This window comes from Protomyctophum bolini, assembly GCF_963924005.1.
Source record: "Protomyctophum bolini genome assembly, chromosome: 18".
Taxonomy (NCBI): Eukaryota; Metazoa; Chordata; class Actinopteri; order Myctophiformes; family Myctophidae; genus Protomyctophum; species Protomyctophum bolini.
In genome coordinates, this window is record NC_137879.1 from 14,925,840 (window position 1) to 14,946,955 (window position 21,116).

Below are 21,116 nucleotides of genomic sequence, written 5' to 3' on the forward strand. Positions count from 1 at the left end.
CCTTCCCGTCTCCCTTCCTTCCTTTCACCTCTTCTCCCTTGTCACGGCATTCCCTTGTCACCTTCTCTCTCTCTCTCTCTACCTCCCTCCCTCTCTCTCTCATATCTCTACTTACTCATCTCCTCTTTCAAACTCAATCCCTCGCCGCATCCGCACGTTGTCTAAAACAATAACCGCAAATGTGAGCTCGCTTAACCTGTTGTCACGTCTCTCTCTCTCTCTCTCTCTCTCTCTCTCTCTACCTCTCTCTATTTTGGGGAAGGTTTTTTATGGAAAATAGCAGTCCCCCTTTGTGAGCTTCATTGGCTATTTTCAAGCCTTCGCCACAATATATTATTATTTCACAACATTTCAGAAAAACATTCAGGAAAAACAAAAAGATTGTCATGAATTAAAAACAACCTACAGGTCCATTTGGACACTCTCAGAGTTAAATTAACTTTACAATATATTTTACAATATGCATTGGGGTCCCAGAGATATAGATATATTTTACAATATGCATTGGGGTCCCAGAGATAGAAATGCCATTAAATGGGAGACCGTAGCCTAATTCAGGTCAAACCTGGGGGTCCTTGAAATGAAAATGGTTGAGAATCACTGCTAGAGCCATAAAAGTCTTCTCTTATGGGGGTCCTTGGCATATTATATTTTCAAATGAGTGTCCATTTGGAGGTCCTTGACATGAAAGAGTTATAAAACCCGCTGCCCTGTTGTCCCATCTCTCCCTCCGCAGGGTAACCAAGAGGCCCCAGCCCCCCCTGAAGCCATGGCGCAGCCCTACCCCCCCGCCCAGTACCCTCCGCCGCCGCAGAACGGCATCCCCGCCGAGTACGCGGCGCCCCACCCCCACCCGCCGGCCGACTACACGGGCGTCCAGAGCACGGTGGCCGAGCACGCCCTGACACTGTACACGCCCACACACACGCAGCAGCAGCAGAGCGAGCACCAGCCGGGCAGCGACAACAACACGCCCGCGCTCACCGCCACCACAGTAACGGTGAGTCATGCACCCCCGTCGGTGTCTATGCGTGTGCATGTATGGGTGGGGTGTGTGCACGTGTTGGTTGTATACGCACGCACACACGCACACACTATCTCCATATATACAGTATTTTTTTTGTTTTACTTGATCATGCATGCTACAGCATCACACAAAAGCAGCAATCCACAAGTTCGAAAGAGCTTGTAGATCTGCTTATTTTGCTGCTGTACTTTCTCCCTCCCCCCCTCTATCTCTCTCTCTCTCTCTCTCGCTCTTTCATTTATTTTTAGCCTACATATACCCCCCTGTCATTTGCCAGAAAAGGGGGAAAAAAAGAAATGTTGGGGTATTCTAAACGAGACAGGAGACAGAGGTTAGAGTGAAGGCAACAGAGAGAGAGTGAAAGCGAGAGAGAGTGAAGCCGAGAGAGAGAGAAGAGAAGAGAGGGCTCTCTCTCCCCTGCTGCCATCTTTTCAATTTGGAGGTTTTAAATGTAATTTGTTTCTCGCTCTCCCTCCACTGTCTGGACGGATGTGCCAGACCTCAGCCTTAATGGAGAGAGGGGGTCGGACGGACGGACGGACGGACAAACGGATGGAGACAGAGAGAGGAAAGAGATTACATCTGGGCTTAAATTACAGACAGACGGGCAGCAAGGAGCGAGAGAGGAGGAAGCAAAGAAACAGAGAGATGAAGAATTGAGTTGTGAATGTCTGCTGTACTTAACACGTTGACTGCGTTATAAATTAATCTCTAACTCCCGTTCCCTGCCGGTCTTTTCACTAACCTTTGAAGAATCACTCCGGCGTAATTGTACCTCCATTTCATGCAAACCCGCCTGAAAATAGTCCCATCGTTTGTGTTTTTAAAATTCCACCACCGCGGCGTTCCGAAACTTCATACTGCAAGTGCGTGCGTGCGTGCGTGCGTGCGTGCGTGCATAAATATACCTACGTACGTACATCTGTAATCCATGTAACTCTGTTATACGTTCTGACATCTCCATATATGGAGCTGGCCTGTTCTGACATCACAACACTTCATATTTAGGCATGCCTGACAGAACTCCATATGAATAAAGGGACACAGAGATAATGAAAACTCCATATATGGGCATAAAGGGAGACAGACAGACAGATACTCTCACATGGATACAACAGGTATTGCATAGCCGGGTGTGGCATGGATCTCCAACTTCCACCGTTACCGACTCGGTGCTCTACAGCCGGGCACTGGTCTAGTTTCTACAACGTGTTATTGCTACTTTTGCCCTTTTTTTTCTCCTTTCCTTTTTTTATATAAGATTTACCAAGTACTTCTTCCACCACTTTTAATGGCAGTCTTTGACTTTTAAGTCTTTCTCATCATTTATCTGATGTATATTTCAGAGGCCGCTTCCCTCTTAGCATCACAGTCCACCTTTAATATTGTAGCATTCTGCTCAGACTGATGTAGGTCACTGGTTGGCATCGTGCGCTCCTGGAGTGGGTGGGTGGTATGCTCTGAGGAATGAACCGTCTGAACCCCTCTAACAACACACGCACGCACACACACACACGCACACACATGCACGGAGCATGCACGCATGTACGCGGACACACACACACACACAGACACATTCTCTCTGTCTCTGACTGCGTTTCTGAAGACTTTTTCACAGCACACTTCACACAACATGAAAGGCTTACAAAAAAGAATCTTGGAAAATGCATGTGAGAGAGAGAAAGAGAGAACGATACAGAGAGAGAGAGAGAGAGAAAGAGAGAGAGATGGAGTGAGGGAGAAAATTGGGAAGGATTATAAAGATGCTTTAGAGTTTTCTAGAAGACAGCTAGGCTTTCTCTCACGGGCATCACCGAGTCCATGCATAGGAGCTCTCTCTCTCTCTCACACAGTCGCACACAGCCACACACACACACACACACACACACACACACACACACACACACACACACACACACACACACACACACACACACACACACACACACAGACACGCACACACACACACACACACACACACACACACACAGCATTCGCAGCAGGGTGGCAGACTATGGCGGCAGAATATCGCTCACAAATGAGCAGTAGACTATTTCACCTGTATTTCAGCACGTACTCTATTTCACCACACACACACACACACACACACACACACAGACACACACACACACACACACACACACACACACACACACACACACACACACACACAGACACACACACACACACACACACACAGACACACACACACACACACACACACACACACACACACGCATCGCTCAGGATATCCACGGCGCTAGTTATTAGCTGCACAGCCGCATGTCACCGCTAGTTGAAGAGCCTTCAAACTGTCATGGCCAATCAGATTGGACTAGGGTACAGTAGTATATATAGACAGTGATGGGGGGGGGAGCGGCGCTATAGTCCAGAGAGAGAGAGAGAGAGAGAGATAGAGAGAGAATGCACGGAGAGAGTCAGCATTATACTGCAAGTGTTTTAACACACACTGTGGAGTTTGTCACAGGCTGTAACTGGTACTGTCAGGAGAACTGCAGAGGACTGAGCACAGATAGTTATTGGAGGATGACACACAGAGAGAGAGAGAGAGAGGGGGGGGGGGGGGTGGTGGTTTGGATATCGTTGCTGTCGGGCGGAAACCTCTCATGTCCGTTTCTAAACTTTGTTGGTAAATTAGCGGCCCACTCCATCATGCTATACGGCGTCGGCACATAAGCACCATACGGAGCAGAATCCTCAAGCTGGAAAGCGCGGCCCGAAGCGATGCAATTCGAGCTTTTCGGTCTGCTATACTTTAGTTGTTTTTGAGTTTGAATTGTGAAAAAGGAACCGATGTCCAAATCGGTTTGCTTTTCCTCTGTCGGGTGGAGAAACCAACCTCTTATTGTGAGGTTTCTCCACCCGACAGAGACTATTATATCCAGTATGGTAGAGGAGTATACAGACTTCCAGGGTGGCCTTAGAACAGCCAGACGTACTGCAGCAGAGGCTGCTGGGACAAGACTTGCATTGTTAACCTGTATTAACCTTGAGTTGTCCTCCTTTATTATTTTTTTAGTTTATATTGTATTTTTTCCTCTTGCACGCCGTACATATCTCCCATACGCGTTCACCTGGCAGGTAGACCCGGCAAACGCACTCGCAGCACTCGACAGCCGCTTTCAATCAACCTGCTGGCACTGTACTGTACTGTTCGTGTTATTATTATTTCCATATTGTTATCGCTCTCTCCCCCTCTCTCTCTCTCTTTCTGAAGTAGGCCGTCTAAACAGCTGTCACCAGGATTGTGACATACTGTACTGTTTTTAGCAGCTTTTGGAGGGGGGGGATGAGAATTTTTCAAAAGCCGATACATATAGTGAAGCGACCATCCCTGTACTGTCAGCATACTGTATAGCAGATATGCCACCAATTAACTTGTAATAAGAAGCAGTGTTTGTCACACGAAGAAACCTGACTAAAATACAAAAAACTGGTGAAAATGTATGTATGTATCATGGCACGAAATACCTGTAAAACTCTGGTTTAAATGTGAATATACATATTTTCTTTTTCCCTCGCTTAACCTCTTCATGGTAAAATCGTGTTATTGTAACGCCAAATGTGTACTGTATGTATATCTAACAGAAAACAGGACTGTACTGATCTATGAGGCATCCCTTCTGTTAACCCATTAAAACCGTGGTCTTTTTCTATTTTAGCGCTGCTGGCTATTCAAACATAGCAGATGTACAAGCTCACATAGCAGATGTACAAGCTCACAGCACGGCACATGCAACGACTGATGTAGGAGGCATTTGTAGAACCGGCCTCAGGTCTTTAACAGGTTGAAAACCTTCAGCATCATTTTGTGCTGCATATTATTTACCCAAGCAACGTTCAAACAAATGTGCCTGCAGGGCTCCCTGTGCAGGTGCACGGTGTGTGCGTGTGCGTGTGCGTGTGCATGTGTGTGTGTGTGCGTGTATAGGTGTGTGAGAGAGAGAGAGAGAGAGAGACACACAGTGGGACACAGTTCTATAATCCCTGGTTCCCTGGTGAGAGAGGGGTTCTGTAATGTTCTAATCGTGTGTAATCTACCTGTCTGGCAAAGCTCCCATCTGGTTTCTATTATAGGCCTGAGGAGGCAGGCCACATGCAGGAACTGTGCTGAGCGCAGCAACTCTCTTTTTCTCACACACGCACACACACACACACACACACACACACACGCACACGCATAAACACACACACACACACACACACACACACACACACACACACACACACACACACACACACACAGCTAACACATTTGGGGATCTAGCTCTTTTATTTTTTTACGGCGGAGATAGAGATGCGGGACTGTGTGCGTGTGCGTGCATGTGGTGTGCCAGAGAAGTTAACTGACATTATAAGGGAGATTCGGTGCATTGTCATAGTTCACAGCAGATTCCTCTTCACGCACGCACGCACACGCGCACACGTGCACACGCACACATGCACGCACACGCACACGCACACACACTGTCACAGTGTTACCGTGGTGACAGCGGAGAGGAAGCCTGGGCTGGTTGTGTATGATAATGTTCATGTAATTATTTCCTTTTGCTGCCTGGCTGCTCACACACCATGGATGAGGAAGGCATAGAACGCACGCGCACACACACACACACACACACACACACACACACGCATTCATGCACGCGCACACGTCACACACAGGTTGGAGGGGTTAGTTCTTTCATCACGGCTGAGTAGACTTGTTAACCACTTAAACTCCTGATGTTTTAGAGGGTTAGTTTGGCCGCATTTTTCGGTCTTCAGCAAAAGTAGCCGATGAGCTTATAGATCTGCTATTTTTGACTAATGTCATGTCCCTGGATGGATGCTGCTGGGGTTCAAGTGTTTAAGCTTATTCGTGTTAAATTGGTATAAGTCATTGTTGTATTCTCCAGGCATACTGTCCTAGTTATAGGTGTATTTTCCATACTGTCCTAGTTATAGGTGTATTCTCCAGGCATACTGTCCTAGTTATAGGTGTATTCTCCAGGCATACTGTCCTAGTTATAGGTGTATTCTCCATACTGTCCTAGTTATAGGTGTATTTTCCATACTGTCCTAGTTATAGGTGTATTTTCCAGGCATACTGTCCTAGTTATAGGTGTATTCTCCATACTGTCCTAGTTATAGGTGTATTTTCCATACTGTCCTAGTTATAGGTGTATTTTCCAGGCATACTGTCCTGGTTATAGGTGTATTTTCCAGGCATACTGTCCTAGTTAGGTGTATTTTCCAGGCATACTGTCCTAGTTAGGTGTATTTTCCAGGCATACTGTCCTAGTTAGGTGTATTTTACAGGCATACTGTCCTAGTTATAGGTGTATTTTCCAGCCATACTGTCCTAGTTATAGGTGTATTTTACAGGCATACTGTCCTAGTTATAGGTGTATTTTCCAGCCATACTGTCCTAGTTATAGGTGTATTTTACAGGCATACTGTCCTAGTTATAGGTGTATTTTCCAGGCATACTGTCCTAGTTATAGGTGTATTTTCCAGGCATACTGTCCTGGTTATAGGTGTATTTTCCAGGCATACTGTCCTAGTTATAGGTGTATTCTCCAGGCATATACTGTCCTAGTCATAAAAGCTAAGCCAATGGCCATTCCATTCCGTTCCGTAGCCACGTCACTGAGCCTAATGAAACACTACAGCTACTTCCTGGGCTGTCCAATACAACGCCCCGTCATCTCCAGCTGTGCAGAAAAACAACCGCCGGCACATATACTTTCCACCGTGTACCATCGAACACGTTTTAATGCGTACAGTACGTATTACACGGCATGTTGTTTTTTGTAAATATACGCCTCGTGTGAGGCTGAGCCACAGGGATATGGATCACGGCTCCGTCGAGTAAAAAATAAAAGGCAACGTGGACTGAATTTAATGTATAAAATGCATTTGCTGTGTTTATCTGCGGCATCATGCGCTGCACGCGACTCCTGGCCTTGTGATAACGTGGCCCATTTCAACCACGCCATGCAAACTCTCCTCCCACTGCAGCGGCTTCTAATCACTGCTCATGTTCAGTCACTTTTATCTCTGGACCCTCAAACCCGCTTCCTTCCTTCCTTCCCTCCCTCCCTCCCTCCCTCCCTCCCTCCCTTCCATGACACAAAGAGCGGGTTACTTTTTAATTACCCCCCACCTCCTCCACCTCTGCTCCGCACATCTTCCCCCGGCCGCCTCTGTTGTGCCATTCAAGACAGATGTGGTGCACGCTGGCTGGTGGCGCAATTAACATGCAATTAACACAAATTAAAAGGGCTAACGGTGCGCAGGCATGCTCTCCGAGGAGCGGGCGCCTTAGCTGTGGGGCAGGAGAGATAAAAGGCTGAATGGGGGGGTGAGAGATGAAGGAAAATATCTAATAATAATACGGTACCCTTTAGATTTGAGAAGCATTTAATCACAGTCTTGACTATACGGTATATGCTCTGGTGTAATTCATGCCATTATGTTTTCAGCCCACTCTGCATCTATCTATGGCGTGCTTGTCCACCCTTGGAAGGGCTTTCCCTTCCCCCCCCGCCCGCCTCCGTGAGCCATTTCTGAGGATTCTTACTTTTCTTTTCCCCGTCAATGTTTTCTCACCATGATTGGGGATGTAATGCCAGGGGGTGTGGTTCTGTTTCCTTTGTTTAATGTGGGCACGTGAAGCCCCGTTGAGACGGCAACAACAGTGATTAAAACCACTTAAACCCAATATGGTTGAGCGGCGTCCCTCAGGGCTCCATGCTAGTCTCCTTTCTGTGGGGGAAGTTTTCGCAGGAAAATGGCCGATCGGCAATGCTGGTGTTTCATGGTTATGGGCTGCATGCACAAGTTGAGAGTTAACACTATACTTATGCTGAGGAAAGGATGTGTATACACGGCTTTAGAATCAAAACAACGGGGTGCCGTGAACGTGTATAGGCATCTTTAGCTCTTTTTTATTGATATAAAGGAAATATTTTTTTTATTATTTCTTTTTTTGGTTGGCCTTAACTTTTTCAGCATACTCCTTGTGTTTCATGCATGCACACTGCTGTTCACTTCCTTATTTACGGCCCGATTAAAATGTCTCATAAAATCTAGGGTGCTCTCCAAAAGAGCAATGTCTTCACTTCAGGAAACATCTCGTTTGGAATATAAACGCTTCTAGAGAGACTTTAGAATAGATGTACCAGCGTGAGGTAGTAACAGAAGATTGTGCCTATACCGGTTTTGGGGGGTAACGGAAGGCGGGGCTTTTCAGAGTAAAACCTGCCTCATCGTCATCGGCTGGCACTCTATGGCGCCATTATTTTGAAGAATTCCCCAGCAAAAGAAGTGTTAAATGGTTATTTATCTAGCGCCTTTTCTGGTCTTTCCAACTAACTTTCACCGTATACTATATACACATTCACACGCCCAAAGGTTCAGACCACTGTGCGCACACAATCAGCTGGTTTTTGCTCAAGGACACTTGAGTTGTAGCCCGTATAGCCTGGGAGATGGGATTGAACCGGGAACATTCTGGCTCCCAGGCCGCCGCTATGACCTCCCATGGGCTACTGCCATCCCCCCCCCCCCTCCGGGTGGAGTTCAGAATTCAGGTGCAGAGGGGGTCTTCCATCCACCTCCAAAGTATTCCCTCTTGTGTGCACCTGCGAGCCAGATGCAACTCTGTGTGTGTGTGTGTGTGTGTGTGTGTGTGTGTGTGTGTGTGTGTGTGTGTGTGTGTGTGTGTGTGTGTGTGTGTGTGTGTGTGTGTGTGTGTGTGTGTGTGTGTGTGTGTGTGTGTGTGTGTGTGTGTGTGTGTGTGTGTGTGTGTGTGTGTGTGTGTGGTGTTGTGTTTGCAGTGCCAGCGCTATGAGTAATGAAGCAGAGAGCCAGAGCTCCGGTCAGTCCTGGGTCTGTCCTAACAACCTTTACCCCCCAAACAGGGCTTAGGATGGGGGGACAGGAGGGACAATTACCCCTCCGTCTGGAATCATCCATCTGAACTAGTGTACCTAAGTCCCATGGCCGTATATAGTCTTTCTCTGTGTGTGTGTGTGTGTGTGTGTGTGTGTGTGTGTGTGTGTGTGTGTGTGTGTGTGCGTGTGTGTGTGTGGGGACAGAAGGTCGGTGGGGGACTAAGTGCCTCAGTGTGTGCTTTATCATAACAGGGTCCCAGTGTCTGCCATCCTCCAGTGATTGATATGGCCACTTTACTGTTAAACACACACACACATGCACACGCGCACCACACACACACACACACAGAGACACACAGCTGATATTTGCCGTGCAGTTCAGTGGAATCCACGCCTATTCAGCTTGTGTGCGTGCGTGCCTGCGTGCGTGCGCGTGTGCCTGCGTGCGTGTGCCTGCGTCTGCCTGCGTGCACGTGTGTGTGCCTGCGTGCACGGGGGTATGTGTGTGTGTGTGTGTGTGTGTGTGTGTGATGTAATGCCATTATCCTCACTTCTCTGTCTCTCCATTTTCTACTGTTCTCTCTTCAATCAGCACTTAGCCTGCATGGCTCTCTGAACTCTCTCTCTCTCTCTCTCTTTGTTTTTTCCTGTCTCTACCTTCATCCGCCACTCCTCTCCCCTTTCCACCTCCTTTCTCCTGCTCCCCTCCTCTCTCTCCATCTCTCTCCATCTCTCTCCCACCATGTCTCAACTCCCCCCCCCCCCCCCCCCTCTCTCTCTCTCTGTAAATGTCGCTGCCTTCAGCAGTTCTCTCTCATTGATCGCGCTAAACCCTGCATGGCAAGTTTAGCTGACATCATCTCTCCATCCCTCCGTCCTCATGTTAGTCTAATTCATTATGTACATGAACTCCTTTGGCTCTGCCCCCCTCCCTCCCTCCTTCCTTCCCTCCCTCCCTCCTTCTCTCCCTCCCTCCCTCCCTCCTTCCCTCTCTCTCTCTCTCTCTCTCCCTCCTTCTCTCCCTCCCTCCCTCCTTCCCTCTCTCTCTCCCTCTCTCTCTGGGTGGGCATTTGTTTTTGTTCCACTTTTTTCTGTTTAGGCGTTTGAGACAGATGCAGACAGAAGTATCACTAGAACAGTCACTTGTCTTCCACAAAGCACGATGTGTTCTTTTGTCTCTGTCACGCACAGTCTGTCTGTCTGTCTGTCTGTCTGTCTGTCTGTCTGTCTGTCTGTCTGTCTGTCTGTCTGTCTGTCTGTCGCATCCTCTATCTCTATCTCTCTCTCTCTCTCTCTCTCTCTTTCTCTCTCTCTATCTCTATCTCTCTCTCTCTCTCTCTCTCTCGCCGATTGCACAAAGCATCACAGAAACGTTAGCTATAACATTTCAGAGATGTCATGGGCCGCTGCATGTCCTCTCCCTGAACTCCGTTTCCCATAAGCCAGTGCACTCTCCTCTGCCCTGCTCTGCTCACACAGGCCCGCCGCCGAATGGTCCCTGGCGACGACATCCACGTCATCGCCGCTACTCCGATAACGGGGGAGGTTAAATTGAGGTTGTCGCGGTGACACCTCAAAGGGGCCGTCACTCACCCTGGCACCCGGTTTGCAGCAAGGTGTTGTGGGGGATTGGCGGCGGAGGTGCGGGGGGGGGGGGGGGGGGGGGGGGGACTGACACTTTGCCGCCGTGATGGACAGAAGTTCACATGGGGTCTGAGAGTGCAGAGCGGAGGGATGCTTATCTCGCTCTCTCTCTGTCTCAATCTTTGTCCTCCTCTCTGTCTCTCCATCTATCCATCGCTGTCTCTCACACGCACGTCCCGCTCTGGCCCTCCGCCGCATCCTCTCTCTCTCTCTCTCTCTCTCTCTCTGTCTCTTTCTAAATTCACTCCCACTCTCTGCCTCTCCCAAGGCCCTGCTATAATGTATGCTTTGGTCTAGACGTGTCGTAGGTTGTTAAATATGTCTCGGGCTCCGTCTCGGACAGATTCCTTAATCTCCCGGGGCACGTATAACGGTGCTGCAGGAGCAGGAGAGGGGAATCTCTCCACTTATACGTACCAAAAAAAAATCCCTGACCCATACACTTACTGTAGCTACACGAAGGGAGAGATACAGAGTTTTGGAACAGCTCCCTTTTTGATCCAGCACTATATGCTCTGCCCTCCCTTCCCCATCCTTGTTCCACTTATTTTCCTCACCGTGTACTTTATGAATATTTTATTTCCTTGTTCTGTCAATCACTCTCTCTGTTGTCCAGCCTCTGCATGTGTCTTGTTCTCTCCCTCAAAGTTTCCATCGCAGAGAGAGAGAGAGAGAGAGAGAGAGAGAAGAGCTCAAACTGAACACTCTCGTGTCTAACCTAGACACTTTCTTTCTTGTTATTGTTACTTCATGCGTGGATGCAGTATAGCTTCTGTATAACCCGCCCTGTGTTTCTCCCCTTCATGCGTGGATGCAGTATAGCCTCTGTATAACCCGCCCTGTGTTTCTCCCCTTCATGCGTGGATGCAGTATAGCCTCTGTATAACCCGCCCTGTGTTTCATGCGTGGATGCAGTATAGCCTCTGTATAACCCGCCCTGTGTTTCTACCCGGCAGGCGGAGGACGTGGCACAGACAGAAGTGACCCAACAGCTGCACCTGCAGCCCAGCGACTCGTCGGAGAAGCAGCAGCCCAAGAGGTTACACGTCTCCAACATCCCCTTCCGTTTCCGAGACCCGGACCTCAGGCAAATGTTTGGGGTAAGATGAAAGGCCGCACCGCGGGCATATAGATTTATATACCGCGTCGTGCCGCGGAAAGCAAAAGAGTCGATCTACAAGCCTATACAACGCGTCGCGGTGTGATGTTTCGTGAGCTTGTAGATCTGCTGTTTGAGGTCTCCCGACACGGACGTAAATCACGCATCATGATGTGACATCACGTGACATAACGGAGTGCACGCACGCCGGAGCGCACTGATTCCTCATAATCGGTCAAAATAACACGTAGCTCGCAGCGATGTAGAAGAACGCCTCGCAACAGACCGCGTGTCACAGACGCAGTGGAACCATTTCACATGTTTAGCTATTTAGACATACTGTACACAAATAATATGCTTTATTATTATCGTACTGAACGTATACCATAACAGTAGGCTTACACAGAAGAGTTATTTTCAGCACAGAGGGCTGTATTTTAGCCCCTTATCCCTAAACTATGTAGCCTTTTTTTTTTTTTTGCTATTTTGACAAACATTTTTGATTACGGCAGTTAAAATAGCCAATCTACAAGCTCACAACGTGTCGATGTAGATCGGCTAGTTGATCGGCTAGTAGATCGGCTAGTTGAAGGCCAAGTAGTTTAGGGATAAGAGATTAAGCATGGACGAGTCTTTGTAAGCAATGCTGGTTCAATGTCATTGTCGACATGACATGACATGACATGACATGACATGACATGACATGACATGACATGACATGACATGACATGACATTTTCTGGATCAGGGCCCACTTGAAAATCTGGAAGGCGTTCGCGGACCACTTAACACGTTAAGTGGCCAGTTGCCAGATGGGTGGGCCACGTGCGTTTTTGGAGCATGTTTATTTCAATCAACCTATTGTGGCAGCTGGATCAATGGAACTAATGTATTGTACACAGTCTCTGGCACTGCATGGTCATATTACAGTCATACACACTTGGTTCTCTCTCTCTCTCTCTCTCTCTCTCTCACACACACACACACACATACACTCTCTCTCTTTCTCTCTCTCTCACACGCACATACACACACACTCTCTCTCTCTGTCTCTCACACGCACGCACACACACACACACACACACACACACACACACACACACACACACACACACACAGTCCATTACACAAGTGTTTGTTTAATCACCAAGTCTCTTTGATCTTGCGTTACATCATGTGGCACTCGGGGCCGTCCTGTACCCATTAAAGATGGATGCTCCACTCGCACCTTTTTTATATAGAAAGCCATAAATAATTAACACCTTTACCTCTCGGTGGCCCCCAACCCAAATTAGAGGGGTCTTATTAATGTTTCATCTGCCGTGCCCGTCCCTTAACTGGTCCTGGGAGGGCTGGGCTGTTTGTGGAGGCACGTCTCCAAAACGCCCTCTGTTGGTATGCGCAAAATACCTCAGCATATGGCAGAGAGCTGCAGACTGTGTGGGACAGCAAGGACCAACGTTTACTTGAGAGCTGTTACTCAACACACAAACTCCAGATGTTTCGGTGATTTCTATGAATCCAGCATGAAAACACTCATATTATATTTACCAGGTGGACACTTCTCTGTCACTAGGCAACACGTGCTGCTTCCGCGTTGTGACGTCATGGAAATTCATAAACTCTGAATAGAGACTATAGTGCCCGGGCCGTCCCGGAAATGAACCATTATTACTTGGGGTTCATGGGGCCGGTTCACAGGCTGCAAATGAACCATTATTACTTGGGGTTCATAGGGCCGGTTCACAGGCTGCAAATGAACCATTATTACTTGGGATTCATGGGGCTGGTTCACAGGCTGCAAATGAACCATTATTACTTGGGGTTCATGGGGCTGGTTCACAGGCTGCAAATGAACCATTATTACTTGGGGTTCATGGGGCCGGTTCACAGGCTGCAAATGAACCATTATTACTTGGGGTTCATAGGGCCGGTTCACAGGCTGCAAATGAACCATTATTACTTGGGATTCATGGGGCCGGTTCACAGGCTGAAAATGAACCATTATTACTTGGGGTTCATGGGGCCGGTTCACAGGCTGCAAATTAACCATTATTACTTATGGGGTTCATGGGGCCGGTTCACAGGCTGCAAATTAACCATTATTACTTGGGGTTAAGTGGCCAGTTGCCAGATGGGTGGGCCGCGTGCATGTTTATTTCAATCAATCTATTGTGGCAGGTGGATCAATGGAACTATATATGCCCTGCAGGCTCCATATATGGAGCCTGGGCAGAGGCCCTGTCCAGAGCCCGGGCAGAGGCCTTTTGTGGCGGTGCTGGACAACCGTGGGTCCGACGGACTCGACACCTGGCACTGCACTCCCTGTGGGGGTGTGGAACGTGTGTGTCGAATTTGTAACTCGTGTTACGTGCATAACAGACGTACACACGTACTGTATACGTATACAGACAGACAGAGATGTGGTGCATTTATAGATGGATATAGTGAAAATAGCTGCCCTAAAAGCTCACAGCCCGCCTCATCTTGGAAACGTGTAGATCTGTTATTTTCAAAAATATTAATACTTTTTGAAGATTTCTGGAAAGTCTTTGAATTTGGGGGGAAATACTTACTACTGAATACTTAAAGTGGCACTATATATATAACTTTTTTATAGTGAATGAAATGTATTGTTGTCCAATATGTATGGTATAGAGTAAGTTAATGTTAAGGTGAATTAAGGCATGTTTAGTGGGTTATGCAGTGAAGCTGTTGACTCAAAAGTATTACATTTGACAAAATAACTTTCAGTTGTAGTTGAGTAATATTATTTTGACCGGGAGTATCTACTGCAGGGGTGCCCACACTTTTTATTTTTTTACCTGAGAGCTACTTTCAAATTGACCAGCTCAACAAGATCTATACCCACCCCAAAAAATATTATAGTTTTTTATCGAGTTATTACGACTTACAAAGCCGTAATAGCGGCGCTGGCAATACATAATAAGAAATACGCTCTTGGAATGGGAAAAAGAGGGGGGGGAATGGAATTAGTTTTATTTAGGCTACTTATGTTTGAGCGCAACACTCTTGAAAACAAAGTATTGCATTGTACGTTTGAGCTGACAGGCACTTTTTGATGTCAATCAAGTCACCTTAATTCAAGTAACCGGATGCCTTTTTTAATCGTATATTAGGGGCATGTGGTCTACCTGAACAGGCTGTGTGATCTACTGGTACGTCACGAGCGACCTTTTGTGCACCCCTGTACTGCAGTCGCACGCAAGGACTGGCAGTACAAGATTTAGAGTGAGTACACACTCACTCTAAATCTTGTATTGCCAGTCCTTGCGTGCGACTGCAGAAACCCCATTTGTTTTAGATTCGCTATCCAAATAATCACACTGCAGCAGCGTTTCTCTCCTCAGCGCCCTACATGTCTGCATGCTCTCCCTCCCTGTACCAATTGGAAAGTTTAGATGGCGTCGACACATGGAACTGCTGTGTGCCGTGCTTATGAAATCCGGTGACATATTTAAAACACCAGCGCAGCGGCTTTTCTGCTGGTCTATATACAACAACACACACAACTTAGCCTGATTCTGCATGTTTGATTGCCAAGAGAGAGAGAGAGAGAGAGAGAGAGAGAGAGAATGAATGTAAGATGATGATGATGGAGAGAGAGGCCGACAGGCAGAGAGAATGTGGTAGGATGGGACAACAAGTAGGGTAGTGAAAGCCCTATTCCCAGATGCCTCTGGATGCACACATCATGGAAATCAAGTCCTGTGTGTGTGTGTGTGTGTGTGTGTGTGTGTGTGTGTGTGTGTGTGTGTGTGTGTGTGTGTGTGTGTGTGTGTGTGTGTGTGTGTGTGTCTTGGTCGGCCGAGCTTGTTAAGATATAGCAAGGGTGTAGCTGGAGTGTTTACTGATGTTAGAGTGCACACACACACATGTACTCTCTCTCACACACACACAAATTCACCGGCATAAACCCTGGCGCTAACATTTAATATAATAGGAGGCTGGAGATTTATCCCCCTGCTCAAATGGAGTGGAACATCTGTTCCCTCTGGCTCTTTGTTCCAGAGAAAGGGAGTCTGTCCCTTTGCCTCTCCCCAGCCACGGAGCCCTTGATGCGGGGAGCGGATGGGGGATGGAAGGGTCCCGTCAGTGGAGACACAATTAATGGGATTCCTCAGCACGGTTAAAAGGGAGTTTATCCTCATTAGGTGTGTGTAGGGTGACAGCTCCGGTTAGGAGTGGTGTGTGTGTGTGTGTGTGTGTGTGTGTGTGTGTGTGTGTGTGTGTGTGTGTGTGTGTGTGTGTGTGTGTGTGTGTGTGTGTGTGTGTGTGTGTGTGTGTGTGTGTGTGTGTGTGTGTGTGTGTGTGTGTGTGTGTGTGTGTGTGTGTGTGTGACTGTGTGTGTGTGTGTGTGTGTGTGTGTGTGTGTGTCCGTGCGCACGTTTGTTCACTCACTCGCTTGAGAGAGAGAGAGAGAGAGAGAGAGAAAGTGAGAGAACTCAAGAGAGTGAGTGCATGTGTCTGTGGAGGACTGCGAGTCTTAACTCCCTTCCAACAATCCCCAGTCACTTAGGAAGGTCTCCAAGGCAGCCAGCGCTACACCACAATTAACCAGTGACAACCAGTATAGTAAAGGAGTGGGGGGACAGGAGAAAGAAGGCAGCGAGAAAGCCAGAGAACAGAAGAGAAACGTATTAGAAGAGACAGACAATCTGGTAGCACTCACTGCAATCAACGATGCTCAGAGGGCGTCCAACCCTGTTAACAGTGGGGTCACAAAAGACGAAAGGCCCAAATCGCTCTGCCCCAGGAGAGCTGCAACACCAGAAAAGTTTGCCCCGCGCTTCCAAGGCAAAGTTTGGAAACTAATGCTGACTTCTCGACTCGTGACTCGTGATGTGAGTTTGTGTGTCACTTCAATGGAGCAGTTTAGCAGTTTGTCCAACTTGGTGCTTTTCTCCTGGGAGAGGAGCGTGCGCGTGCCGCACACACGTACTACACACACGCATGCACGCACGCATGCACACACACACACACACACACACACAGACACACACACACACACACACACACACATACACACACATACACGTATATACAACTCCTCTTCACTGCTAATCGCCTGGCCTTGACGAGTAATGGCAGCGGGCAGAGCAGTGGCACTGCAGTCCAGATTCCATCTTAGCTCAGCCTTCGCCACAATAGGCTGCCGCGATACTCTCTCCTCCATTCACTTTAAATGGGCCTTTGAGCAACCGGCTCAATCTGCCATTATGGTTCCGCTAGACTACCACCACAATGCAAACAAAGGCAATAGGCGAAGGCATTACAGCAAATGGAATCTTGTGTCATTTCAGCAAAAGCCGTAATAGAAAAGCAATACCACAGCATTAAACAAAGCCATATAAGGGAAGTTCAATAGGTCTTTCTCTCTGAATTGCGCAATGATCCCCAGTAATACTCCCTGAATCCACTCCCCAAGTCCGGAATCACAAAGTCCTCGTGTTGTGTGTGGTTCGTTGCTGCAACACAGATTCATAAAAAAGGAAAACTAAGGCCTTGGGAAAGGAATAAAACTGAGGGTTCATTACCCAACCTTATTTGAGTTTAATTCATAATTAGAAAAACACATTTGGAGGGAAATTACTAGGCTGGGGAAGAGGGTTTTAATGGTAGAATGATAATTGGCATTCACAGCACCAGTTCACTGATTCAATTCTCTCATTCTCAAGACGTGGCTGAAATCTCTAATCTACGATCGCACCTCCAATATCACTTCGCGAGAAAGGGTCTGGAACCACAATTCCCAGCATGCACTGCAGGTAGTCCCTTAGCCACAGCCCCTAATGCTAATGTGCTTAGTTTACAGTAAGTACACGATAGCACTCCTTCTCAAACAACGGGGAAGCAAATCCCGGTCTGACCGCATGTCAGTATCTGTGGGTTTAGCCCCTGTTCATAAATTCCATGTAATTATTTCTGATGCACGGAACCAAAAGGTGTGCCACTGGATCCAGCTGGGCTATAGTGGTTTAAGGGCCCTGTTCATTTAGCCCCTCACAGAGTGAAACTGACAACCTGATATGCAGTACTGCTGCTGTCCCCTGAGCCCCAGCTATGTTTAATTAATAAGCAGGCACTTAGTGAGGCAGCCGCAAGAGGGTCCTTACTGTCACACTCCCAGAGGTAGGGGTCCTAAATGAGTCATTAGACACACATACACATGCACTCACTCGCACGCTCAGACCTGTGCGTGCCACACACACGACACGTGCACACGCACGCACGCACGCACGCATGCATGCATGCATGCACTAATACTTACAGTGTGACCTACCTCAGCAGAGTGTGCGCGTGCGCGAGCACGTACATTTTTGTGGTGAACGCCGGGGGTTGGGTTTTGTGCTAATGGAGTTTTAATGATACCTGCTCCTGTCTAATCACCTGTTTCTAGAAGCTTCCAGCTTTCCAGGTACCCAGCATTCCAAGCAAGGGAATTCTTTTTTTAATGTCTCGTGTTTCGTGGCTACACTCTCATTCTCCCACCCAATTATTCCACACGGCTCCATTGTACTCACAACAGCCTGCTCCTGTGCGCTTCGCCTCTGAGGAGGCAACTTGTAATTATAATCCAAAACCAGGTAATTTACATCAAAATATCGGTGCGGAAAATGGAGCCATTTTCCAGCGAGCGGCGGGGCCGTTAGCAAAGCCTCTTAGTTTCCGTTGCCTTCGTCGCCCCTCGCTACCGGCGTGAGTGTGTTTATAAAGGTGATTAGGGTGTGTTTGTTTAGGATAGAGGGGAACGGGAGCGATGGATGTCAAAGGTCTTTCTACCATTAAACACACAGAGACGCACGCGCGCGCACACACGAATGCAAGCTCTCCAGGCCTATTAGAGGTAAATGTGAACAGCCAGCGTTTCCGCTCTGTGTTTGTGCAGAGCAGCCCTTCAGCGCTGCTGCCCTCAGAGTGCCGTGCAGACGCTGCCATGTTAAGCTGCTGTGTTGTAGGGGGGTGGAGGGGGGGGTGGAGACGCTGATTTACACCTCTTTCTCCTCCGCTGGAAAACAAGCTCTAATTTGGACTAATGGAGACGACTGTATCCTCTGCTACATGCAGCTGTCTCAGCCCCAGTGCTATATGGGTACGGAGGGAGGGAGGGAGGGAGGAGAGAGAGAGAGGGGAAGAAGTAAAGGCAAAACAACTAGAGAGAGCGGCCAAGAGAGAGAGAGCGAGAGAGGAAAAAGTTAAAAGAACGAGAGAGTGAACTCGAGTGAGTGAGAGAGAGAGAGAGTGTGTGTGTGTGTGTGGGGGGGGGGGGGGGTCTGTACCAAAAGACAAGCTGGTGTTTTTTTTCCTGAAACCGAATGATAGATCAAGAAAGGGGGGCGGGGGGTGGAGGACACACAGCAACATCCTGAGTTTTAATTGGACCCTTAACACTCTCTGCTTACTTGAAGTTACACTAAGAATTTTGCAGTGTAGTTCGTAAAAAACCAAAAGTCAGGGAAGATTTTTTTCTGTCATTTCTTTGTGGAGTTTGTGTGTGTGTGTGTGTGTGTGTGTGTGTGTGCGTGCGTGTGTGTGTCTGTCTGTGCATGTGTCTGTTTGTGTGCATGCGTGCGCTAGTGCTGGGCTTGGCCTGACAGGGTAATTAGTCCTAATGAAATAATGCAGCTATTGTGGACAACAATTAAAGGTAGCTGTCATGCTGCTCATTAGGCTGAGTGGAGGGCCGCATTCATTCGCCTCTATTCTTAATGATCTGATGCTGCCGGCACGCCCGCTGTATTGAACGCTCTGCCGTTTCATCCCACCCTCAAAGGCACATTACGTTGTCTCTCTCTCTGTCTCTCTAAAGGTATAACCTGCAAAGGCTATCCATGGGGAGGAGGATGAGAGCTATAAAAAACAAGCGTGGAGACAAAACAGAGGTATAGATGGGAAGGGAGGGGCCGCGCGCGCAGCGGCTGTAAACGACTTGTTCAGTGGGCCGTGTGGAGGCTTTCTCCTCGGGACTGTCTCCGCGCGGGCACAGACAGACAGACAGACAGACAGCTCCTCTCTCTGCTGATTCTTCCTGCTGTCTGCAACCCTAAAGTCCCAAGCTACCAAAGTAACACGCACACACACGCACACACACACGCGCACACACACAAGCACACCCCATTTTCTCTCAGCTGACACAACCATTGCAATATGTGGCTATATTCAGGTTATGCACATATATAGATCGCTGTGTGTGACTGTACAACAGGGTGTTGTCACCCATCAGGGTGAATAGGTAGGCTTGGTGTGTGTGTGTGTGTGTGTGTGTGTGTGTGTGTGTGTGTGTGTGTGTGTGTGTGTGTGTGTGTGTGTGTGTGTGTGTGTGTGTGTGTGTGTGTGTGTGTGTGTGTGTGTGTGTGTGTGTGTGTGTGTGTGTGTGTGTGTGTGTGTGTGCGTGCGTGTGCCAGACAGCGATGTTAACCCTCTGCTCTTCAGTCGAGGGTGCTGTTGGTGCACACAGAGGTGCATGTTGTGTGATTGTGACCTTGCATTTGCTCCTCTGCCGGCACCATGTTTATTTATTTATTGAAATAAAGTGCTGGATTCAAGGCCTGGGTATACAGTACAGAGTGTGGAGAACGAGGCTGGGCATTACCATACGCCCCACCACCAAGTCAGCTGTGTTGTGCGCTGTGGGGACCCCGCTATGGCCTGGAGTAGTGCGAGCTCCACCGTGAACTATACTGATAAACCGCGTAGTATTTAGACTACTGTGCCTGCTTTCACACTGACAACAGTAACCACAGTGAAGGTACCAAAGTATTATACCATATGAAATGCATTCTGTTTGCAGTAACGTCACAATGATGCAAGTCAGCCGCCTCCCACCTAAACCCTATTTACTTCATCGCACTACCAATAGCTAAAATAGCCCCTCTACCATCCGTCGGGATCTGTATTCCACTTGTGTTTTGTTTTGTAGATAGTGATATTTGTCCAGTCCTGTGCCTAGGTTTTACTTCACTGTTGTGTTCATTTTATTTTCGTAGTAATGTGTCTAGTCTTTCCTGTTTTCATTTGTCCCTTATATGTGATTAGTTAAGTTTTTCCACCTGTGTCCTGTTAGTCCCTGTAAGCCAATCGTGCCTTAATTGTCTGTCAGGTTGGCCTGTGTCCATGTTTTAATTTTTAAACAGTGTTTGAATGTGTTCCTTGCCGTATTGTAATCTCTATATCTCCGTGTTTAGTGTTCTACATTTAGTGTTGCTCATTCGTGACTTTATTCTGCCTGTATATCTGGTTCTCTATGTTTTGCTTCTTTGCTTGTGAGTACCTGCAGGGTTGAATATTTGCCATTGAACTGTTTTATGTTGTCTTGTCTTGAAGTTGTTTTAAAACCTTGTTTCAACGCATCTGAGTAACTCTGCGTTTGGGTCCTAAATCCATTCCCTGACACAAGCACACAATGCACCGCGATGCAACGTGTT

The 21,116-nt window shown here is 47.8% G+C and overlaps 1 protein-coding gene across 6 annotated transcripts in view; it reads left to right on the forward strand.

The window, feature by feature from the left end:
• Window positions 1-754: 754 nt before the first annotated feature.
• Window positions 755-21,116, forward strand: part of LOC308332775 (RNA binding protein fox-1 homolog 3-like) — a gene marked incomplete at its 3' end in the record, with an annotated part of 53,881 nt that continues 33,519 nt past the window's right edge. The window contains exons 1-2 of one of the 6 annotated variants that reach the window (XM_080788854.1): window positions 755-1,039; window positions 11,493-11,672. In XM_080788854.1, coding sequence (XP_080644980.1) covers window positions 770-1,039; window positions 11,493-11,672 — 450 coding nt within the window. In that variant the 5' untranslated portion in view covers window positions 755-769. The remainder of the gene's footprint in view (window positions 1,040-11,492; window positions 11,673-21,116) is intronic. The other 5 variants (XM_080788858.1, XM_080788855.1, XM_080788856.1 and 2 more) reach the window with 5 other exon arrangements.